The sequence below is a fragment of the Microcebus murinus genome, chromosome 1 (assembly GCF_040939455.1).
Source record: "Microcebus murinus isolate Inina chromosome 1, M.murinus_Inina_mat1.0, whole genome shotgun sequence".
Taxonomy (NCBI): Eukaryota; Metazoa; Chordata; class Mammalia; order Primates; family Cheirogaleidae; genus Microcebus; species Microcebus murinus.
In genome coordinates, this window is record NC_134104.1 from 64788298 (window position 1) to 64807374 (window position 19077).

The window sequence follows — 19077 nt, forward strand, 5'->3', positions numbered from 1 at the left end:
CCTGTAAAGACTTCAGCTTTTTCTGAGCTAGGAAACCATTGGAGGTTTTGAGCTGAGGAGTGCCAATGTCACAGGCTCCTCTCCTAAGAATAGACTGAAGCTAGAAGTCCCAGGCATAAGTAAAACCAGTTGGGAAATCAGTGTAGTAAACCAGGTGAGAGATGATGGTGGCTTGGGCCATGGTGGTGGCAATGGTGGTGGTGAGAAGTGGTCAGATTCTGATTATTTTGAATATTATACTCAAATATAATTATATTCTGATTATATCTTGGTTCATTTGCTGATGGACCAGATGAGGGGAGTAAGAGAAGGAGGAAGTTGTGAGAATGGAAAGGATGGCACAGATGTGAATGAGAACTTGAGAAAAAGAAATTAGATGTGATATGATTGAGGTTTCACTCTAGGTACCCTGATATTATTTATTTCATTAACAGATAAGGAACACAGGAGGAGGGGGAGTGGATTTTAGGGACAGGATGATAACTTCATTTGCAACACAATTTTTCAGTTTCAAAATAAATGTTCATTTTTAAATTTTAAAAATATGCTCTCTTTCCAGAAAATGGAGGGTACAAGTATTCATATTTTAAAAGGGGGAAAAAAAATAAAAGGGAGATAGAAAAATCATCTGGGTTTTTACAGAAGACTAGTCATTATTTCCCATCCTTCTGAGATAGATTTTAACACATGAATTTCATTATTGTGTTTGAGATGCTCTTAATTTTTCAAATATCCACAGGCTTTTTTTTAAGCATTCCTGGTTTATTAAGTATAAATTTCAGTATAAGCTTAAATTCAAGAATGCACAAAATCCTGTTAATATTTTTGTTAGCTTGTCTTCTGTTTTGGGCCATTCATACTACTTTCTGGTAAAAGATATCTCTTCATATTCTTTCCAGATACAAAAATTGTAGTAATAATAAAGAGTTGACTCTTCATCTTGGTGGAGAAACTGGCATGAAAAAGAAATAGAATTCATAAAAAAATGTAAGCAAAGATAGAACAGATTAAGAAAGAGAAAGAGCTCAGAGAGATTGAATGTTTCATAAAAAGGGAGTACAATTGAATTTTCAATCTTACGTGTTCATCTATAAAGAATATAGGAGTATTAACCCCTTGAAATATCTGTAAAGAATATAGGAGTATTAACCCCTTGAAATATGACTCTATTTTGTGTCCATATAGTACTTAAAAGCACACTACGCAGCTGTTAGAATAAATATGCTGCAGTTGGAACATTTCAACTCATAGTTTCTGTGGGTCACCACTTTCAAGCTTCCGTCTCCATCTCACATGCATAGGGAAGGCTGGCATTGAAACAAGTATTTAGCAACCTGTGTTTTCGTGACCCTGTTTCACTTGGAGCTCTTTGAGCTTCTGACCCAGCCTACTGGAATGGTGCTCCTGCACCCTTGACTTTTTGTTCTTGGCTCCCTTAAATCTCAAGACATGAGAATAGCAGCTTTCTGACAAGCTCTCCCTAGTGGGGTTCTACCTCTGCATAGTATCAGTATTTCTTTTATCTGCATAGTCCAATGAAAACTCAGGAAAAAATTATTTTGCCACTTTTCTCTTATAACATCTTAGATAAATAAGAAACTTAGAATAACAAATTATAAGGCATTTCTTCCTCAATGATCTGGAAGCAAATCATACCAAAAAAATGTGAATGGCATTGCTGTATAGCAATGAATGGCATTACTCTATCGTGTGAAATATTATATTGCATGCCCAGGAAACAATTGAAGGACTTCTGAAGAGTGAACTTATAGTAAGTTATATCTATCCTTAATGATAGGTGTATCCAGTGATTCGCATAACACATGCCATATTATCCTTCAATTCATTGTAATTTTCATTAATGTTAACAATACATAACATTTGCTAAAATGTGTTAGGTAAGTAGTATGGTTCTGGTAAACATAGATTTTCTAGAAATATACTCCTTTGTGAAATACTTTGCAGCTGGCAAAATTACATTTAAAATAACCATAACAGAAAAGATGGCTTGTTTAGTAAATGGTTTTGTGACAGCTGCTTAGCTATCTGGAAAGAAAAAAAAGGAAAAATGGGGAAGAAGAACCTACATCCCTGCCTTACCATTTAAGTAATTTCCAGCTGTATCAAAGACTTAAATGTAAAAAAAAAAAAAGCACCATGAAAGTATTAGGAAACGACTGTTTTAAAGAATCTGAGAACTGAGAAAGCCCTCCAACTAAGACACAAATCCCAGAAGCTATAAAAGAAAGACTTAATACACCTGACTATGTAAGAATTTAGAATATCTTTATGATTAAATATACTATAAAACAAAGTCAAGTTAAAAACTGGAGAATATTTGCAACAATAAGACAAATGGGCAATTTCCTTAGTTGAAAAGAGTTCTTTCAAATCAGTGAGAAAAATAGCAACTCAGTAGAATAATGGATATGAGCAAGCAATTACAGAAATTGAAACACAAATGACATAACTTAAGAAAACATACTCAACTTTTCATCATAATTAAAGAAATGAAAATGAAAACAGCAGTTAGATGTCGGTTTACTTGCAAAGATGAAAACATAAGATGATGTGCTGTGTTGCCTAAGATGTGGGGAGAAACAAGTTCTGCTGATGTGTGAGCAGTTTGGGGCATCCTATTTGGAGGGCATCTGGGCTTTATCAGATTCAAATGTCTGTGTCCTTTAACCTGGCATTTGCACTTATGGAAAATTAGCCCACATATAACGCTTTATAACTTTGCAGGGATTACATGTTTGTGCAGCTTAGCTTGTAATAGCAGAAGGCTGGATGCAGCCCGAATGCTTCAACAGAAGATTGGTTATGGTGCAGTATGTTATGGACTAGTATGCAGCTCTGAAAAGGAAGAAAAGTTCTATATAAGTACTGATATGGAAATATCGCCAAAATACATTGTTGGCTTAAAAGGCAAAGTTTAGAATGTTATGTTTAATATGCTCCTACTTGGAAAAAAAGTGAAAGAATCCATTACCATTGGTTGTTTCTGGTAAATGGACCTGAGGAGTTAGAAGTCTGGGGTGGAAATGAAATTTACTTTTTATTTGATGCTCCTACTCTTGGCAGTATTTTTACCATGTGTATATATTACTTTTTTGACTTTTCTGTAGTTGAAAAGAGTTCTTTCAAATCAGTAAGAAAAATAGCAACTCAGTAGAATAATGGATATGAGCAAGCAATTACAGAAATTGAAACACAAATGACATAACTTAAGAAAACACTAGTTACGTAAATTTAGAATGACCACATCAGAGCTTTAGTAATGAGAATAAAAGAAGGAAAGACAAGGAAGGATTATAGTGTATGTAAATTTTCCTAGTATAGAAATGTAAACCTTGTGGTGTAAAAATGAACAATTGGTAGTTTTAAGAACTAAGACTCTTCTCTGTAAAATGTATAAGATTTTCCTACATCATTGTTTTTAAAACTGGAATCCACAGACTACCTGCTTATTAAAGATACAGATCCCTGGGCCCCAGCCCAGTCCTACTCAGAAAGGCTCTGGGGGTGAACCCAGAGAATGAGCAATCATTTTAACAAGTTCTTTTAGTTATCTTATACTTATTTAAATTTGAGAACTACCCCCCTAGATACATAGCATCTTCCCTTTAAATAGTAATTGATTAAGTTGATTGCATTGTGTTTGTCCATCCTACAGTATAATCGCATACTATATTTAATGTCTTATTTTAAAGCTGACTGAGATTTAGCCTCTATTTAATAATTATATTTGCCCCAATTTGACTCTTAAAATTCTAGGAGCTGAGTTTCTGACTGTATTTCTGCATGGTAGTCATATGGGCTTCAGATAAGATTGGTTGGTAAAAGAAGGTAACCACTCACAATACGCATTTAACATGGGGACAAAAGGGAGTAAAAAGTTTGTAAAATTATCTTTAGAGCTTTGGAAAATACTTTTTCCCCCCTTTTGTTGTCTTTGAAATATGGTTAGTTATTTCTCAGACTTTTTTTTCCCAAGAGCCCACAATGACATAAATTAATTTTTAATTTTTTTGTTTAATATCTTATAGATATAAAGGAGTTTATAAAACATACATGTACAGTTTATTGGAATAATCATCAAGTAGCTACTCCTGTACCCATCACCTAGGTTAGACTCAAGAAGTCACCTGCATGCCCCTTCCTGATCTTAATCCTCTCCCCCATCCTGTATATCATCACAATCATGAATGTGTATAGGATTTCCAAATAAACTGAATTGAAAGTTATTAAGAATATATTGCAAATGTTTATTCTTTTCTTTGAAATAAGGACTTGCCTTAGATTTTTTTGTCTTAATACCAAAAGGGACAATTAAAACTTTATTTTTCTGCAACAAAAATGATTATAGGAACAAAATAGACCAGAAGCAAATGTTGATAATAATTTAACATAAAATAGAAAATGTAAATCAGTAGGATTACTAAATAAATCATATTTTATTAAACGGAGGTGTGTCTGATAAGTGTTTTGTAAGTTGGTTACATATGAGAAGACAATTGAATCCTTACTGCGTGCCATCCATGAAAATGTATTCCTGATAGATTGGAAAACTGCATGTTTAAAATGAGACAGAATAAGGGAAGACATGTTCTTTTCTTTTTTAAAGACTTTTTTCTTCTCTCCTCAAACAAATGAATGATTCAAAGGGAAAATGAACCTTATCCCTAAAGAGATTGCCTTTTTCCAAGCATAAAAATAATGAAAGAGGCCGGGTGCAGTGGCTCACGCCTGTAATCCTAGCTCTCTGGGAGGCCGAGGCGGGCGGATTGCTTGAGGTCAGGAGTTCGAAACCAGCCTGAGCAAGAGCGAGACCCCGTCTCTACTATAAATAGAAAGAAATTAATTGGCCAACTAATATATACAAAAAATTAGCCGGGCATGGTGGCGAATGCCTGTAGTCCCAGCTACTTGGGAGGCTGAGGCAGGAGGATTGCTTGAGCCAGGAGTTTGAGGTTGCTGTGAGCGAGGCTGATGCCACGGCACTCACTCTAGCCTGGGCAACAAAGCGAGACTCTGTCTCAAAAAAAAAAAATAAATAATGAAAGAAATCACAAAGGGAAGGATTTGTGATTAAAGTTAGGGTTAGACTGACATTTTGACTGCATCAACATTTTGAACCTTTATGTTTCAAAACAGATCATAAAATTAAAATACAAACTGGGAGAAATATGTTTGCAAATATGACAGACAACTTGTAAATAATATATAAATATATGAGCATTTTTGAAAATTGTATAGAAAAATGGACATAGACATGACTAACAAATGTTGATTCTCAGATTTCATCATTTAAATTTATAATTCAACAGACAACATTTATTGATAGCCTATGTATGTATTAGTAAAGTACGGGCTAAGCTGTGTAGAAAGAGACCCAAAATATAGAGGCTCAATAAGATAGAAGTTTATTTTTCTCTCAGAAGATAGTGGGCTATTCAAGACAGATAGGCAGCTTTGTTCCACAAGGTCCTCCAGGGACCTAAGTGCCTTCTCTGTTGCTGCTCCAACATCCCCTAGGGTGATATCCTTGTCTACCTGGTTGAAGCTGGCTTATTATCATGCTGACATTCTAGCCCACAGGAAGGGGAAGTAGGACATCCAAGGCAAGTGACTGCATTTTTCGGTGATGACTCAGAGGTTGTATGTATCATTTCTACTCTAGTCTCATTGGTGCAGACTTATCACATAGCCACACCTACCTGCAAGAGAGGTTGGAAATGGAGCTCAGCAGCCAGGTACCCAGTTGAAACTCAAGGATGCTATAACAAAAGAAAGAGAGAATGGATGTATGGGGATAGTTAGGAGTCTCTGCCATCAGATACCTCTGTGTATTCATGCATTCCCCTCTTCCTACGCAGAGAAGATATTCATCATTACTCAAAGGAGAAAACTCAAAAAAGTCCTGTCCAGTTATTGCATCCAACTCAAAATCCAGAGTCTCTGGGTTCTATCAGGTCTTTGTAGCTCGTAGAGTAACTCCTTTGATGCTGTTTGTGGCTTTTGGCTTTGTCCTCTGGAAGGCTCTTTTTTGTCCATTATCCTCAGTGGCCACACCTGAAGTGATTATTGGACATTATGCTCCTCTTGGGGGCTACACAGTGAAGGTTTTCTCATTTCACCGCTTGGTGCTGATATTTCAAGCTGAAGGTTGCTTTAGGGATTAAGCAACCTTAAACTTTCATAAAAGTGTTTTGTAGTGTCTGTTTGGCAATATACTTCCCTCAAACACTTTGTAGTCTTCTGGTCTATTTACTTCAAGTAGGTTCCATGTAAATGTACCCACACCGAAAGATTTTTTCTTCTGGTTATAGTTCTTACACCTGTTGAATATCCTCTTTCCTTTACTGACTTTTGTGCTCAGCTCATCCCTGTTCCTCAGTTTAGTGGTGGCTACCTTGATGCCATCTGAAAAAAGTAGGCCCGGTAGGAAAATTATATCCTTAACCTAATTGTTGCTGCTAGACTGGCTGTGAAGGACATTTTATTTCCTGCCATTTGGATTCAGAAGCAACCTGAGGCTTCAAATCCCTGGATTCTCATTAAATTTAGATTGCGGGCCTTGGAGAGAGAGAAACTATCTTAGCAGAACTCTTGTCTTTCTTTCTCTGCTTGCATACCAGCTAACGCTTGTCTGACTTAGATCTCTTCTCCGTAGTGCTATCCCAAAATCAGAAAGGGGCAGGAAGCAGTAATGTTCTGATTTTTTTTTCCATCCAGTTCCAGATCATCAAAACAGTGGTATTGCTGCAGCCAAAGTCACCGGCCCACCTGCCTTTTCAGCCTACAGTGTAATCTCTAAGTCAGTGCCAAATATACTGTGCCTTTGTGAATGCAGCACCCCAATTCTTGAGCTAATTTCTTAATTAGGGCACAAGTTAAGCTGCTATAATAAGGAGACCCCAAAATACAGTGGCTCAAACAAGATAGTATTTCTTTCTTATTTAATAGTCCAGAGTCAGCAGTAGGCCAAGGCATATAGGCAGTTCTGCTCTACAAGGTAATCTAGGGACCTGCATTCCCTCTATCTTGTTCCCCTAAGAAGATGATCTTGACAGTACATCCAACAGCTAGTTCATCAGCACTGTAATCACATTGCATCCCATAGGAGGAGGGAGAGCAGTTCTTGCCTTCCTGGAGTTGACCTGAGGTTCTCCCACTCTAATTTCATTGACTTCAATTTATAAATACCGTGTTTCCACGAACATAAGACCTACAGATAAAATAAGCCCTAGCAGGATTTCTAAGCATTTGCACAATATAAGCCCTACCCCGAAAATAAGACCTAGTGATGGGTGTGGCTATGCAGCGTATCTGCATAACCCATGCATTTCGTCCCGGAGCGGAAAAGAAGACGAACAGCCCTTCTCATCTGCTCCATGAGAGCTCTGTCGCTCAACATGAGAGACTGGGGCCAATGGTTCTAAAGGAAATAGAGTTGTAAGAAATTCAGGATGGAATTCGGGGTTTGGAGAGTTATGATGATGTTCCAGAAGAAGACGACTTAACTATATTTGAATAAATGTATATTGTTGTACCGTACTTAAAAAAAAATAACACATCCCCTGAAAATAAGCCCTAGGTTGTCTTCTTGAGGAAAAATAAATATAAGACCCTGTCTTATTTTCGGAGAAACATGGTAGTAACAAGGCTTCAGCTAGCTGCAGGTAGGAAATGTAGGTTGTAGTTTGCCCTACAAAAAACTTGGGGTTTTACACTTGGGGGGCTCTGTAACTAAATGGACACTGGGGGATAGTTTGCTTCACCATAGGCAAATTGGCTACATATTTGGGAGGAAAAGATCATTTTGTATCCTCACTTCTTACCATTCATCAAAATTAATTCAGATTAACTAAATGGTTAAATATTCAGCTGAAAAACAATATATGGGGAAATTTAACTGATTGCTACATGGGAAAGGTATTTTTTTCTAAGTATGAAAACAAAGGAGAATTATAAAGAGAAAAATTGATAGATTTGACTACTTACAAATTGCTAAATGTTATGCTTCAGAATAGACAAACTGGAAAAAGTATTTGTCAAAATAAAAGCAATAACAGAGAATGTAGATAAAGAAATAAAACAATCATGCAAAATAATAAAAATTATATTAATAGTACATATTATACTAATAGAAAAAAGACTAGTAATAAAAAAGGAAATGTAAATTAAAACAAAGAGCTGCCTTTTGATCTAATAAGTGTGGTAAGCAGAATAATGCCTCCCACCATGTCCATTCTAATCTCCTGAGCCTGTGAATATGTTCGTTTCCAGGGAAAGGAGAACTATGATTGCAGATGGAATTAAGCTTGCTAATCAGTTGGTTTTAAAATAGGGAGATTATCCTAGATTATCCAGGTAGACCCCATGTAATCTCAAAAGTCCTTAAAAGGAGGCAGAAGAAGTCAGAAAAGGGCTCAAACTGCAGTTGCTGGCATTGAAGACAGAGGAAGGGAGCCATGAGCCGAGGAATGTGGGCAGCCCCTACAAGGTTTGGAAAAGGCAAAGAAACAGATTCCCTCCTAGAACCTCTAAAAAGGAGCACAGCCCTGCCAGCACCTTGATTTTACCCCTAGGGACCCATGTTGGACTCTGATTTATAGAACTGCAAGGTAATAAATTTGTGTTGTTTTAAGCACTAAGTTTGTGGTAATTTGTTATATAACAGCAATAGGAAACTAATATACCAAGTTGTGTGTTTGTGTGTGCTTGTGTGTTTTTAAACTGTGATACTCCTGCTGATGAAGCAGGCACTGTCAGCCACTACTGTTGGGAATGTAAATTGCTACGAACCCTTTTGAAAGACATTTTGGGAATATATTTCATAAGGCCTAAAGTGTTCATACATTTTAACTTATCGACCCTAAAGAAATAATCTGGAAAGTAGCTAATATTTACATACAAAGATTGTCACACCAGCATTATTAATATTAGCAAATAAGTTGTTGAAAAAAACTACCTTTGGGGGATGATCACGCTTGAGGTGCTGACTCAAGGGGGGAGGGAGGCAATATGCGTATCCTTAACGTTTGTACCCCCATAATAGGCTGAAATTAAAAAAAGCTACCCAGCATTAGGAAAATGGTTAAATGAGTTTTGATATATATATCTGTGTAATAGGATATCACAAAACCATTAATGATTGTCATTATGAAGAATCTTTAGGCTGGGCACCGTGGCTCACGCTTGTAATCCCAGCACTCTGGTAGGCCAAAGTGGAAGGATCACTTGAGACCAGGAGTTTGAGACCAGCTTGGGCAACATAGCGAGACCCTAACTCTAAAAAAAAAAAAAAAAAAAGTAGTGGTGCACACCCATAGTTCTAGCTACTCAGGAGGCTGACACAGAAGGATCACTTGAGTCCAGCAGTTCAAGGTTGCAGTGAGCTATGATCATACCACTGCCTGAGCAACAGAAAAGGAGAACTGCCTCAAAAAAAAAAAAAAATGCTTATGATGGACTATAAAGTTAAAAATGATTTATATCATATATATTAAATATGCTATCTGTGATACCTATGCTTAATATTTATTGAGAGAGTGCAATGCATTGAAGAAAAGCAACTAAAAGAAAGAAAGACTGGAAAATCAAAATATTAGTAGTGATTGTCTGAATTGGAATATGAAGTTTGTAGATTATTTCTTGTCTGTGCATTTCTTTTCAAAATTTTCTACTATGAGTATATATACTTTTAAGCTAAGAGGACAAAAGAAAAGTTATGTGATAAGAAAAAAAGTCTAAGACAAAATGGAGGGAGGTAGACATCTCTTAGAGCAGGACTAGGGCCATTTTCCCATATTTTGCCAAGAGATTATCATATTTGACCTTAATAAAAATCCTGTGAGACAAAGTATCTTTGGAGAAATAGAATCAGAAAGAGAATGTGATTCACCAAAGATTATACAGTTAATAAATTTAGCTAAACCTAGAAGCTGAGTCTTCTAATATCTAATCCAATATTATTTTCACTGTTTTTTATGTACTTTCTTCGATAGCTGATACTTGATAAGTTATTATTATAAGCTTCTTTAGGGCCAAGACTGTAATACTTATCTTTATATTTTGTGTAGTGTCTAACTGCAGATGCCTTGGCTGTAGTGGGTATTAAACAGATATTTTTATTTGAATCATAATTGGCCAAAATTATTAAAGGTTACAAAAGTAAAATAAATGTTTATACAAGAAAACTAAGGCTATAATAACAAAGTCTTTAGAAGGCTCATTACTTTTCTATGATCATCTCTATATCTGCTTTCCTAACTTCCTTTTCTCTGCAATTAATTCATAACATCTCTAATCCTTTTTATCGCCCTATCTTTTCTTGGGGTAGCTAAAGAGAAACTATTTCTAACATTTTTGCCATTTTCAATATCCAAGGAATCCTATAAATACATGAGTTTAATTTGATGTGGTATAATTAGAAATTGGGAGAGTTTCTGAACTGTTGGCATACTGAGTTTTACAAATAAGTATCTTTATGGATTCTAGATTATTTCATATTAAAAAAACAATTTAAGAATATTGGACTTTCATTGAGAAGTATCTGCTAGGTTTCTAAAAAGCCAACTCTAATGTTATCATCATTGCAAGTCATAATGTACTAGAGGTCTTAAAGTAGGCCTATGCACAGAATAAAAATATGCCAGGTGCTGCACGCCTTTAGATCTGAGAATCTTGTGTTTTCTTAACAGTCAGTGATTTTTACTATTATTATACTATTACCAGCAGAGAACCTTCAGAATGAGACCAAGTTAGAGAGTAAAGAGATTTGTGGACTGATAAGTCATAGTTATAATTTTGATTTCTAGTCCTGGCTTAGCCATTAGCTAGTTATATGACTGGAGCTCCCTTTGATACTTTTTAGAGAAAGGAATGTTATAAAATTATGAATGTAATTTTCAATGTGTTATTAACCTTTCTGGAAAGGGATGGGTTATCTAGGTAAGGTCTGAAGTCCCTTCCAGCTATACAAATTTTAATTTAATTTCTGAAAGCCAACTTCTCTCATGAGTGTTTAGGAAACATTAGGATAGTCACAAGTTGCATTTTATTTTTTAATGTACCAAGGCAGAGAGACTTTTCTGTGCGGACTGTTCATTTAAGCTGGTGTTTTTTGTTTTTGCTTCACTAAGCTTATATACCTAATTTTTGTCCCAGCATCTGTTTCTTCTAGAATGAATAGTCTAAATCCAAAATTCCATTTCCTCATGAATCTGGCTTCCATTCTCAACATTTCACTGTTTGCTTCTACTCAGATCACAAACGACCTCCTCTTTGCTGGATTCAGTGGTTACATTTCAGTTATCATAAACGATCTTTCTGTTTGATTTGATACTGTTGACTACTCACTGTTATCTTCTTGAAACTTCTCCCCAGTGTCTTTCCTCTTTTATCTTTTCCTGCTTTATAATTGCTCCTTCTCAATCATCTTTCTAGACTCTTATTCCTCTATTTTAAAAATGTCGATATTCTTCAGTGTTTGTCGCCCAACCCAGTACAACCCCAACATATATCTCTTAACTCAGATTTCTTTCCTTATCTTCTGGCCTATATCCAGCACTTACTAGACATTTTTTACAAAGTAGTGGATGCACCCCCATATGCAGTCACTCACCTAGCCATACCTATTATAATACCTTAACAGTTCTCCAGACCATCCCTTCCTCTACCTCCCCACTGTTACTGCCAGTACCACCTTAGAACTTTGCCACAGGGTCCTTGTCCTGGACTCCATGCCTGAGAGCGTCCTGTCCTGGCTTTCCTGCAGCCTTGCCATTCCCTATGGGGTAAGAAGTTCATAGGGCCAAGGGGATGTACACACGCTGCCCTCCTCCACCCTCCAATGTATGCACTGGCTACCCAAGACCCCAGAAACAGGTCTTATAGAGGCTTGCAATAAGCCTCTCTCCCAGGCCTGTCTTCCAAGGGTAGACTGGAAGCCTGGTGTGTACTTCCTAGGTCCAAGGGGTGGCTAAGAGGCAGCTGTTTGGAAGGGGCTAGATGAAGCTTAGGTGGAGTTTGACCTTCAGCTCCAGGTGCATACATGTGAAGTTCCCTGATGTTATAGGCCAGGACTAGAGGTCAGAAGAGAAGGAGGATATGCAGGGGCCTCCATTGGTATTCTTGTCACAAGCTCCACAAGCATTAGGGCCAGGCCTAATTATTGCTTTCTTTGAGACAGAGTCTCGCTTTGTTGGCCAAGCTAGAGTGAGTGCTGTTGTGTCAGCCTAGCTCACAGCAACCGCAGACTCCTGGGCCCAAGCGATCCTACTGCCTCAGCCTCCCAAGTAGCTGGGACTACAGGCATGCGCCACGGTGCCCGGCTAATCTAGATATATATTAGTTGGCCAATTAATTTCTTTTTATTTATAATAGAGACGGGGTCTCGCTCTTGCTCAGGCTGGTTTCGAACTCCTGACCTCAAGCAATCTGCCTGCCTTGGCCTCCCAGAGTGCTAGGATTACAGGCGTGAGCCACTGCGCCCAGCCTTAACCTATTCTTAACGGCAAGGGCTTTAGCGTTTTATTTTTACATTCTCATATTCCTGTCACAGTGCCTAACCAACACACAGTGAATACTCAATACATGTTTGTTAAATTTAATCATGAATGCAGCTTATATTGAACATTTTATAATTATTTCATTTCCTTTTTTGTCATTGTATTAATATAGAGTTTATAGTAATATTTGTACGATTTTATTATGTTTTAGGGCCAGTATTTTTCTTAAAAAAATCACTAATTTTGCAGTATCATTAAATAGGAAAACTAAACTTTAAAGCAGAATTTTATTTTTAACTATTTTTTACAAGTGAATTTTTATAAAATAGGGTAACTTAATGCTAGGTGGTAGAAAATAGTGTCAGGCAAATATGAAAATCATATTATAGATTAGTATAACATCACAGTCACCAGGACAACAGTGCTTATGACCAGTTATAACATATTAGTAACTGCCAAGCCCTGAGGGACTCTAGGATATAAATGTGAAAAGGAGCAAGATTACGTTCTGAAAACCTGAAAAGTGCTGGGAAGAATGAGACTGGGTTTCCTTGTAAGGTTTTCATGAATTCAGAGGCTAACCCTAGGATCCTATAGGCCGCAGTTTTCCTACTGAGCTCATTTGTGAAGAATGTGCGTGATGACTTTTAATGCAAAAAGCACATAATTATATCACTTGCTTTTTTCTCGATTCCTTTATTCTACTCGGGATTTAATTTTTTAAATACCCCTGATTTTACAAAGTGCGGCAGTAGAATAAAAAACTGGAGTTTCTTTTCATACAAACTTATTTATTTGGATTTTTTTATATTTCAAATTATTGATACATTCAAAGAGTAATTTTAATCTCTATAATTTTTGCTAACCGTGTTGCGTCACACTTGACATCTGAGTGCAAAGGGTTAATATTTACAATTGGAGTAATTTTTAAATGCCACTTCAGCTTGTTTTAATTCCTGAGATGATTTTTAATTATGATAATTTATATGCCCGAGGTTGGCCTCCCAAGTTCAATGACCTTTAAACTGAGAACCCATCTGAAATGCTCCTAGTGCTAGTGCTATTCTTTCTTTGGATACTACCTTAGCACATGTGCCTTGTTGTAGTAAAAAATACTCTAAAAACTGAGTAAACTGAACTTGGATGATCCTTAGATTATCTCAAACTCTCATACTTTCTGTGACTCTTATGTTTGCTGCTTGAATAATATTCCGTTTGTGATTCCACTGAGAGGTAACAGAGTTAAGTCGTGGTTATAATTTGAGTTTTATATCTTCACTCTAAGGAGTCATAGTGTTTTATCAGTTTCTTTTTTGTTTTTGATCGTTTCTTCCATGTTCTCCTTCTACCCTTAACATTTTTAGACATAATTTACTTATTCTAACCCTTCTCCTTCTAGTTGACATGAGTCTTTCAAACACCTCATCAATGGCATTAAATATCAAAGCATTACCTTTATGAGGGGTCACACACTGTCTCATTGTTGTGCCATCATGAGTCATGAGTAAAACCACTGCATGACGTTGTTGCAAGAACTTTTCTATGATGAAATTGCCATGGGACAGCTTGGGATCCACTGGCTTCTAGGAGAAGTATTTGGTTTCATAAATAGTTTAAATTGTTTCTATCATCCAGAAAATAGTTCCCCAAAAATATAAAAAAAGAAAGAAAAAAATAGTTCCCCTTACACAAGGAGATTTTAAAATGTCTTCCTTTTTAAAAAAGTTTAGTATTATTAATGATACATGAGCTATGTTGCTTTCAAATACTTTTTCCAATTTTTATGAAGATAGACATGGGGAGCCCTAAGTGGCATATTTCACTTCCCACTTGCTTCAGCTTCTACGTTAGGGTCCTTCCTCTCCCCATATTTCCTTTTAGAAAACTTCTTTTCTAAATGGCATAAGATAGCAATTGTTAAAAAAAAAAAAAAAAAGAATTTGAGACTCACATGGTACTTAAAAAGCAAAATAAGCAGGATAAAAAAGAGTAGTGTCATGAAAACATCACATGTACTGTCCCCTCCCTTTCCTCTCCCTCCAAGGCAGGAGAAGTGGATGCATATCCCTTTCTTGCCTGTACTTTTTTGGACTTCTAGCTGCTTTTCTCTTTCAAGGCTGCTCTTGAATATAAATGTATATGTTGCAGTGGGGGGAGCATTTGGGGTAAAGGGTTTGGTCAGCAAGGAACAGGAGTGCTTGGTAGAATATCAAGAAAAAGTGAGCAAGAAAACAACATGGAATGGAAGCAAGAAACTATTTTTCACTAAGCCTTACAATTAAAGTCAGATCAAAGTATGACAACTGGGAAGGGACCTAGTGATCCTATTATCACAGTACCTTAACCTAACAGATGCTCAATAAATGTGTATTCAACTTAAACTAATATCTTCATTTTATGGGAGAAGAAATAGAATCCCAAAAAGTTATATATTGCCCAGGGCTAGGCTCTGAGTTTGGCCAGAACCAAGGTCCTCTAATTCCTCTTCTGTTAAAAGATTAAAAGATACCATGATGATTTTGGGTTTTTTTTGTGGTGTTGTGTTTTTTGTTTGTTTGTTTTTTATTTCTAATACCTAGCAAGGAGTAGGTATGAAATGTTGAGCTCAACGATATTATTTGTAGGGCTGGTGGCACTTACTAGGTCTGTTAATGAGGGGCAGTCTAGTAGAAAAAGTATGGAATTTGGAGTCAGGCCTACATCTAAATCTCATGCCTGTCAGCACTTAGGCAAGATTCTTAATCTTTCTAAACCTAGGTTTCCATATCTCAATAATTGGGGATAATAATAGCGACCACATGGTGTTGTTATAACAATTAAAGAAGGTATAAGAAGTAGTAGTTTTGTATGTGGCACAAATTAGAGGCTTCAGTAAATATTTGTGAAATGAATAAATGGTAATTATTACTATATTTGATCTCACTCATAGAGGATCAGCATACCTTTTAGAAGGTAAGTCAACTTGCCTTTCTGGTGTGTCATATACTTTAGATAAGTATAATTACTGACATATTTAACACCTATTTGGCTAATTTCTTTTTGCCTTAGGAAATGTCTGTTTCAGATACCTTATAAGCTTTTAATTTTTTTTAATTCCAGATTAATTCATGGAGGACAGATGTTAAATGGATTGGCGGGTCCAACTGTAATGAATGCAGCACCATTTCTCTCCACGACGTGGTTTTCTGCAGATGAACGGGCCACTGCCACAGCCATTGCATCAATGCTTAGTTATCTTGGTGGAGCTTGTGCCTTTTTAGTTGGACCACTTGTTGTTCCAGCTCCCAATGGGACATCACCTCTTCTTGCTTCAGAGAGTAGCAGGGCTCATATTAAAGATCTCATAGAGACTGTATTATATGCAGGTAATTTGAAGTTTATTTTCTTCTTGTTAGTCTTTGTCTTTTATCCCAGTAATCTTCACTCTACCTTTTGTATACGAGATCATTACATAAGAAATTCTATTAGAGGACTGATACATACATATGCACATAATGTGCTTTCCTTGTCATATAATATGGAGATGCCTATTTAAAACACTTCCTAGGAAGTTAAATTTAAAATGTATTGTTGCTACATGGAAGGTGATTTCTTAATTTGACTCTTCTCATCCACTTACAATTAAGCACTGTACAACACATGTTCTATGTCTTCTGTAAATATCTTACCAGTATATAGAACTAAATATCTTGATTGACAATAACTATTTGTTATGCATCTATTGGTAGCTGTTAAGCCCATTTTCTCCCTTGCAATTTTGCCATTACTTGCCATGTTCTGTACCCTTATGAACCTTGGTCACCTACAGTTTACTCTTCTTTTCATTTCCTGCTCTCTGTATGTTTAGTATATTAATCAGGGATATTGACCTTCCCAGAACATTCTCCTGGATCTTTTCTCTTTATTTCTAGAGCGAAGCCCTAGTCTACTCTTTTTTTTTTTTTCCCCTGCTCTGTTACCTGGGCTAGAGTGCAGTGGCGTCATCATAGCTCATTGTAACCTCCAACTCCTGGGCTCAAGCAATTTCTCTCGCCTCAGCCTCCTGAGTAGCTGGGACTACAGGTGTGTGCCACCACACCTGGCAAAATTTTCTATTTTTTGTGGAGACAGGTCTCGCTCTTGCTCAAGCTGGTCTCAAACTCTTGGCCTCAAGCAATCTTCTCACCTCAGCCTCCCAAGAATGCTAGGATTACAGACGTGAGCCACTGCATCTGGCTTAGTCCACTCTTATATTACAGTCTCCTACAAATTTCTTTAAATTTATCCCCTCTCCCTATATGCCTATTTATTATTTCCTTCTGCATTCAGAAAACTTTTTATAATCGTTTACTATATACTAAGCACTGTGCTAATCACTGGAAGTTGGTAAGGTCAATAGTGAGACAGTTATAATACAAATAGAGATAGTTAGAGGTTGGGAGACATAACTTACCTGAAGTTGGAGGAGTCAGAGACGACTTCACCAAGAATGTATATATTAAAGAGGAAAAAATGTGACTGTCATAATAGATGAAGAAAAAGCATTTGACAAACCCAGCACCTTTTCAAGATAGAAACAATGAACAAACTAGGAATAGACAGGAGCTTGCACAACCCAATGAAAAGTATTTATGAAAACCCCACAGGTAACATCATATTTAATGGTTAAAGGCTGAGTGCATTCCTTCTAGGATCGTGAAAAGACAAGGAACTTTTACTATGTTTTTTTAACCTTGTGCTGGAAGTTCCAGCCAGCATCACTGGGCAAGAAAAAGAAATAAAAGGTATCCAGATTGGAACGTAAAAAGTAAAAAAAAATTGAAAATGACATTATTTTAAATATAGAAAATTCCCTGGAATCCTCTAAAAAACTGTTAGATCTTAAAAAGCAAGCTCAGCAAAGTTTTGTGATACAAGATTAATATGTAAAAAATCAATTTTATTTCTATATATTGGCAATGAACAATCCAAACATGAAATTAGGAAAACAATTGAATTTATAATAGCATCAAAAAGAATAAAGTATGTAGGAATAAATTTAATAATAAATGAAGTGCAAAATTTATAATTTGACGACTACAAAACACTGTTGAAAAGAAATTAAAGAAAACCTAAAAAAATGGAAGGACATCCCATGTTCATGGGTTGGAAGGTTTAATATTGTGAAGAGATTCCCAAATTTATCTGTAAATTCAGTGTAATTCCTATTAAAATCCCAGCTGCCTTTGTTGTGGAAATTGATAAGCTGATCCTGTAATATATATGGAAATGCAAAGGACCAGAAATAGCCAAAACAGTATTGAAAAGAAACAAAATTAGAGAACTTAACACTTCTCATTTTCAAAACTTATTACATATGAGGTATGTTCTGGTATCAAAAAAAAAAAAAAAAAAACTTATTACAAAGCTATACTAATCAAGACAGAACGGTATTAGCATAAAGATAGAGGTGTAAATCAATAGAATAGAAGTGAGATTCCAAAAAAAAGTAAACTATTACATTGATCAATTGACTTTTCACAAGGATTCCAAGATAATTCAATGAGGGGAAGTCTTCAGTACATGCTACTGGAACAAGTGGATATCCACATGCAAAAGAATGAATTTGAACTCCTTCCTTACACCGTATGGAAAAATTACACCTGAACATGAGAGCTAAAACTATAAAACTCTTAGAAAAAACTTCATGACCTTGGGTTCAGCAAAGTCTTTTTTTAAAAAGGACACCAAAAGCACAAGTGATAAAAGAAAAATAGGTAAGTTATACTTCATCAAAATTTAAAACTTTTGTGCATCAAAGGACCCCATCAAGAAAGTGCAAAGACAACCTTCAAGATAGGATAAAATAGTTGCAAATCGTAGATCTGATAAGGGACTTATATTCAGAATGTGTAAAGCAGGCGTCCTCAAACTACGGCCTGCGGGCCCCATAGAGGTGTTTTTGCCTGTTTGTTTTTTTACTTCAAAATAAGATATGTGCAGTGTGCATAGGAATTTGTTCATAGTTAATTTTAAACTATAGTCCGGCCCTCCAACAGTCTGAGGGACAGTGAACTGGCCACCTGTTTAAAAAGTTTGAGGACCCCTGGTGTAAAGAATTCTTACAACTCAACAACAAAAAGACAACCCAATTAACAGGCAAAGAACCCAGATGCATATCTGCAAAGAACATATACGGATGGTCATCAAGCGTGTGAAAACATGTTCATTGCCATCAGTCATTAGAGAAATGCAAAACAAAATTATAGTAAGGTACACTTCACACTCAGTAGGATGGCTATAATCAATAAAATTGAAAATTAGAGATAGTGGAAAAATTAGAACCCTCATATATTGAGGGAATGTAAAATGGTGTCAGATTACTATATGACCCAGAAATTTGATTTCTAGGTATATACCCAAGTGAAGTGAAAACATACATCCATGTAAAAATGTATACATGAGTTTTCATAGAATCATTATTCATAATAGCTAAAAAGTAGAAACAACCCAAATGTCTATGAACTGATAAGTGGATAAATAAAACGTGATATATCCATACAGTGGAATACTATTTTACAATAAGAAAGAATGGAGTACT

The 19077-nt window shown here is 36.2% G+C and overlaps 1 protein-coding gene across 1 annotated transcript in view; it reads left to right on the forward strand.

Moving 5' to 3' along the window:
• SLC49A4 (solute carrier family 49 member 4) overlaps positions 1-19077 on the forward strand; it is a 68625-nt gene that overhangs the window by 12233 nt on the left and 37315 nt on the right. The window contains exon 3 of the mRNA XM_012780480.2: positions 15618-15883. Coding sequence (XP_012635934.1) covers positions 15618-15883 — 266 coding nt within the window. The remainder of the gene's footprint in view (positions 1-15617; positions 15884-19077) is intronic.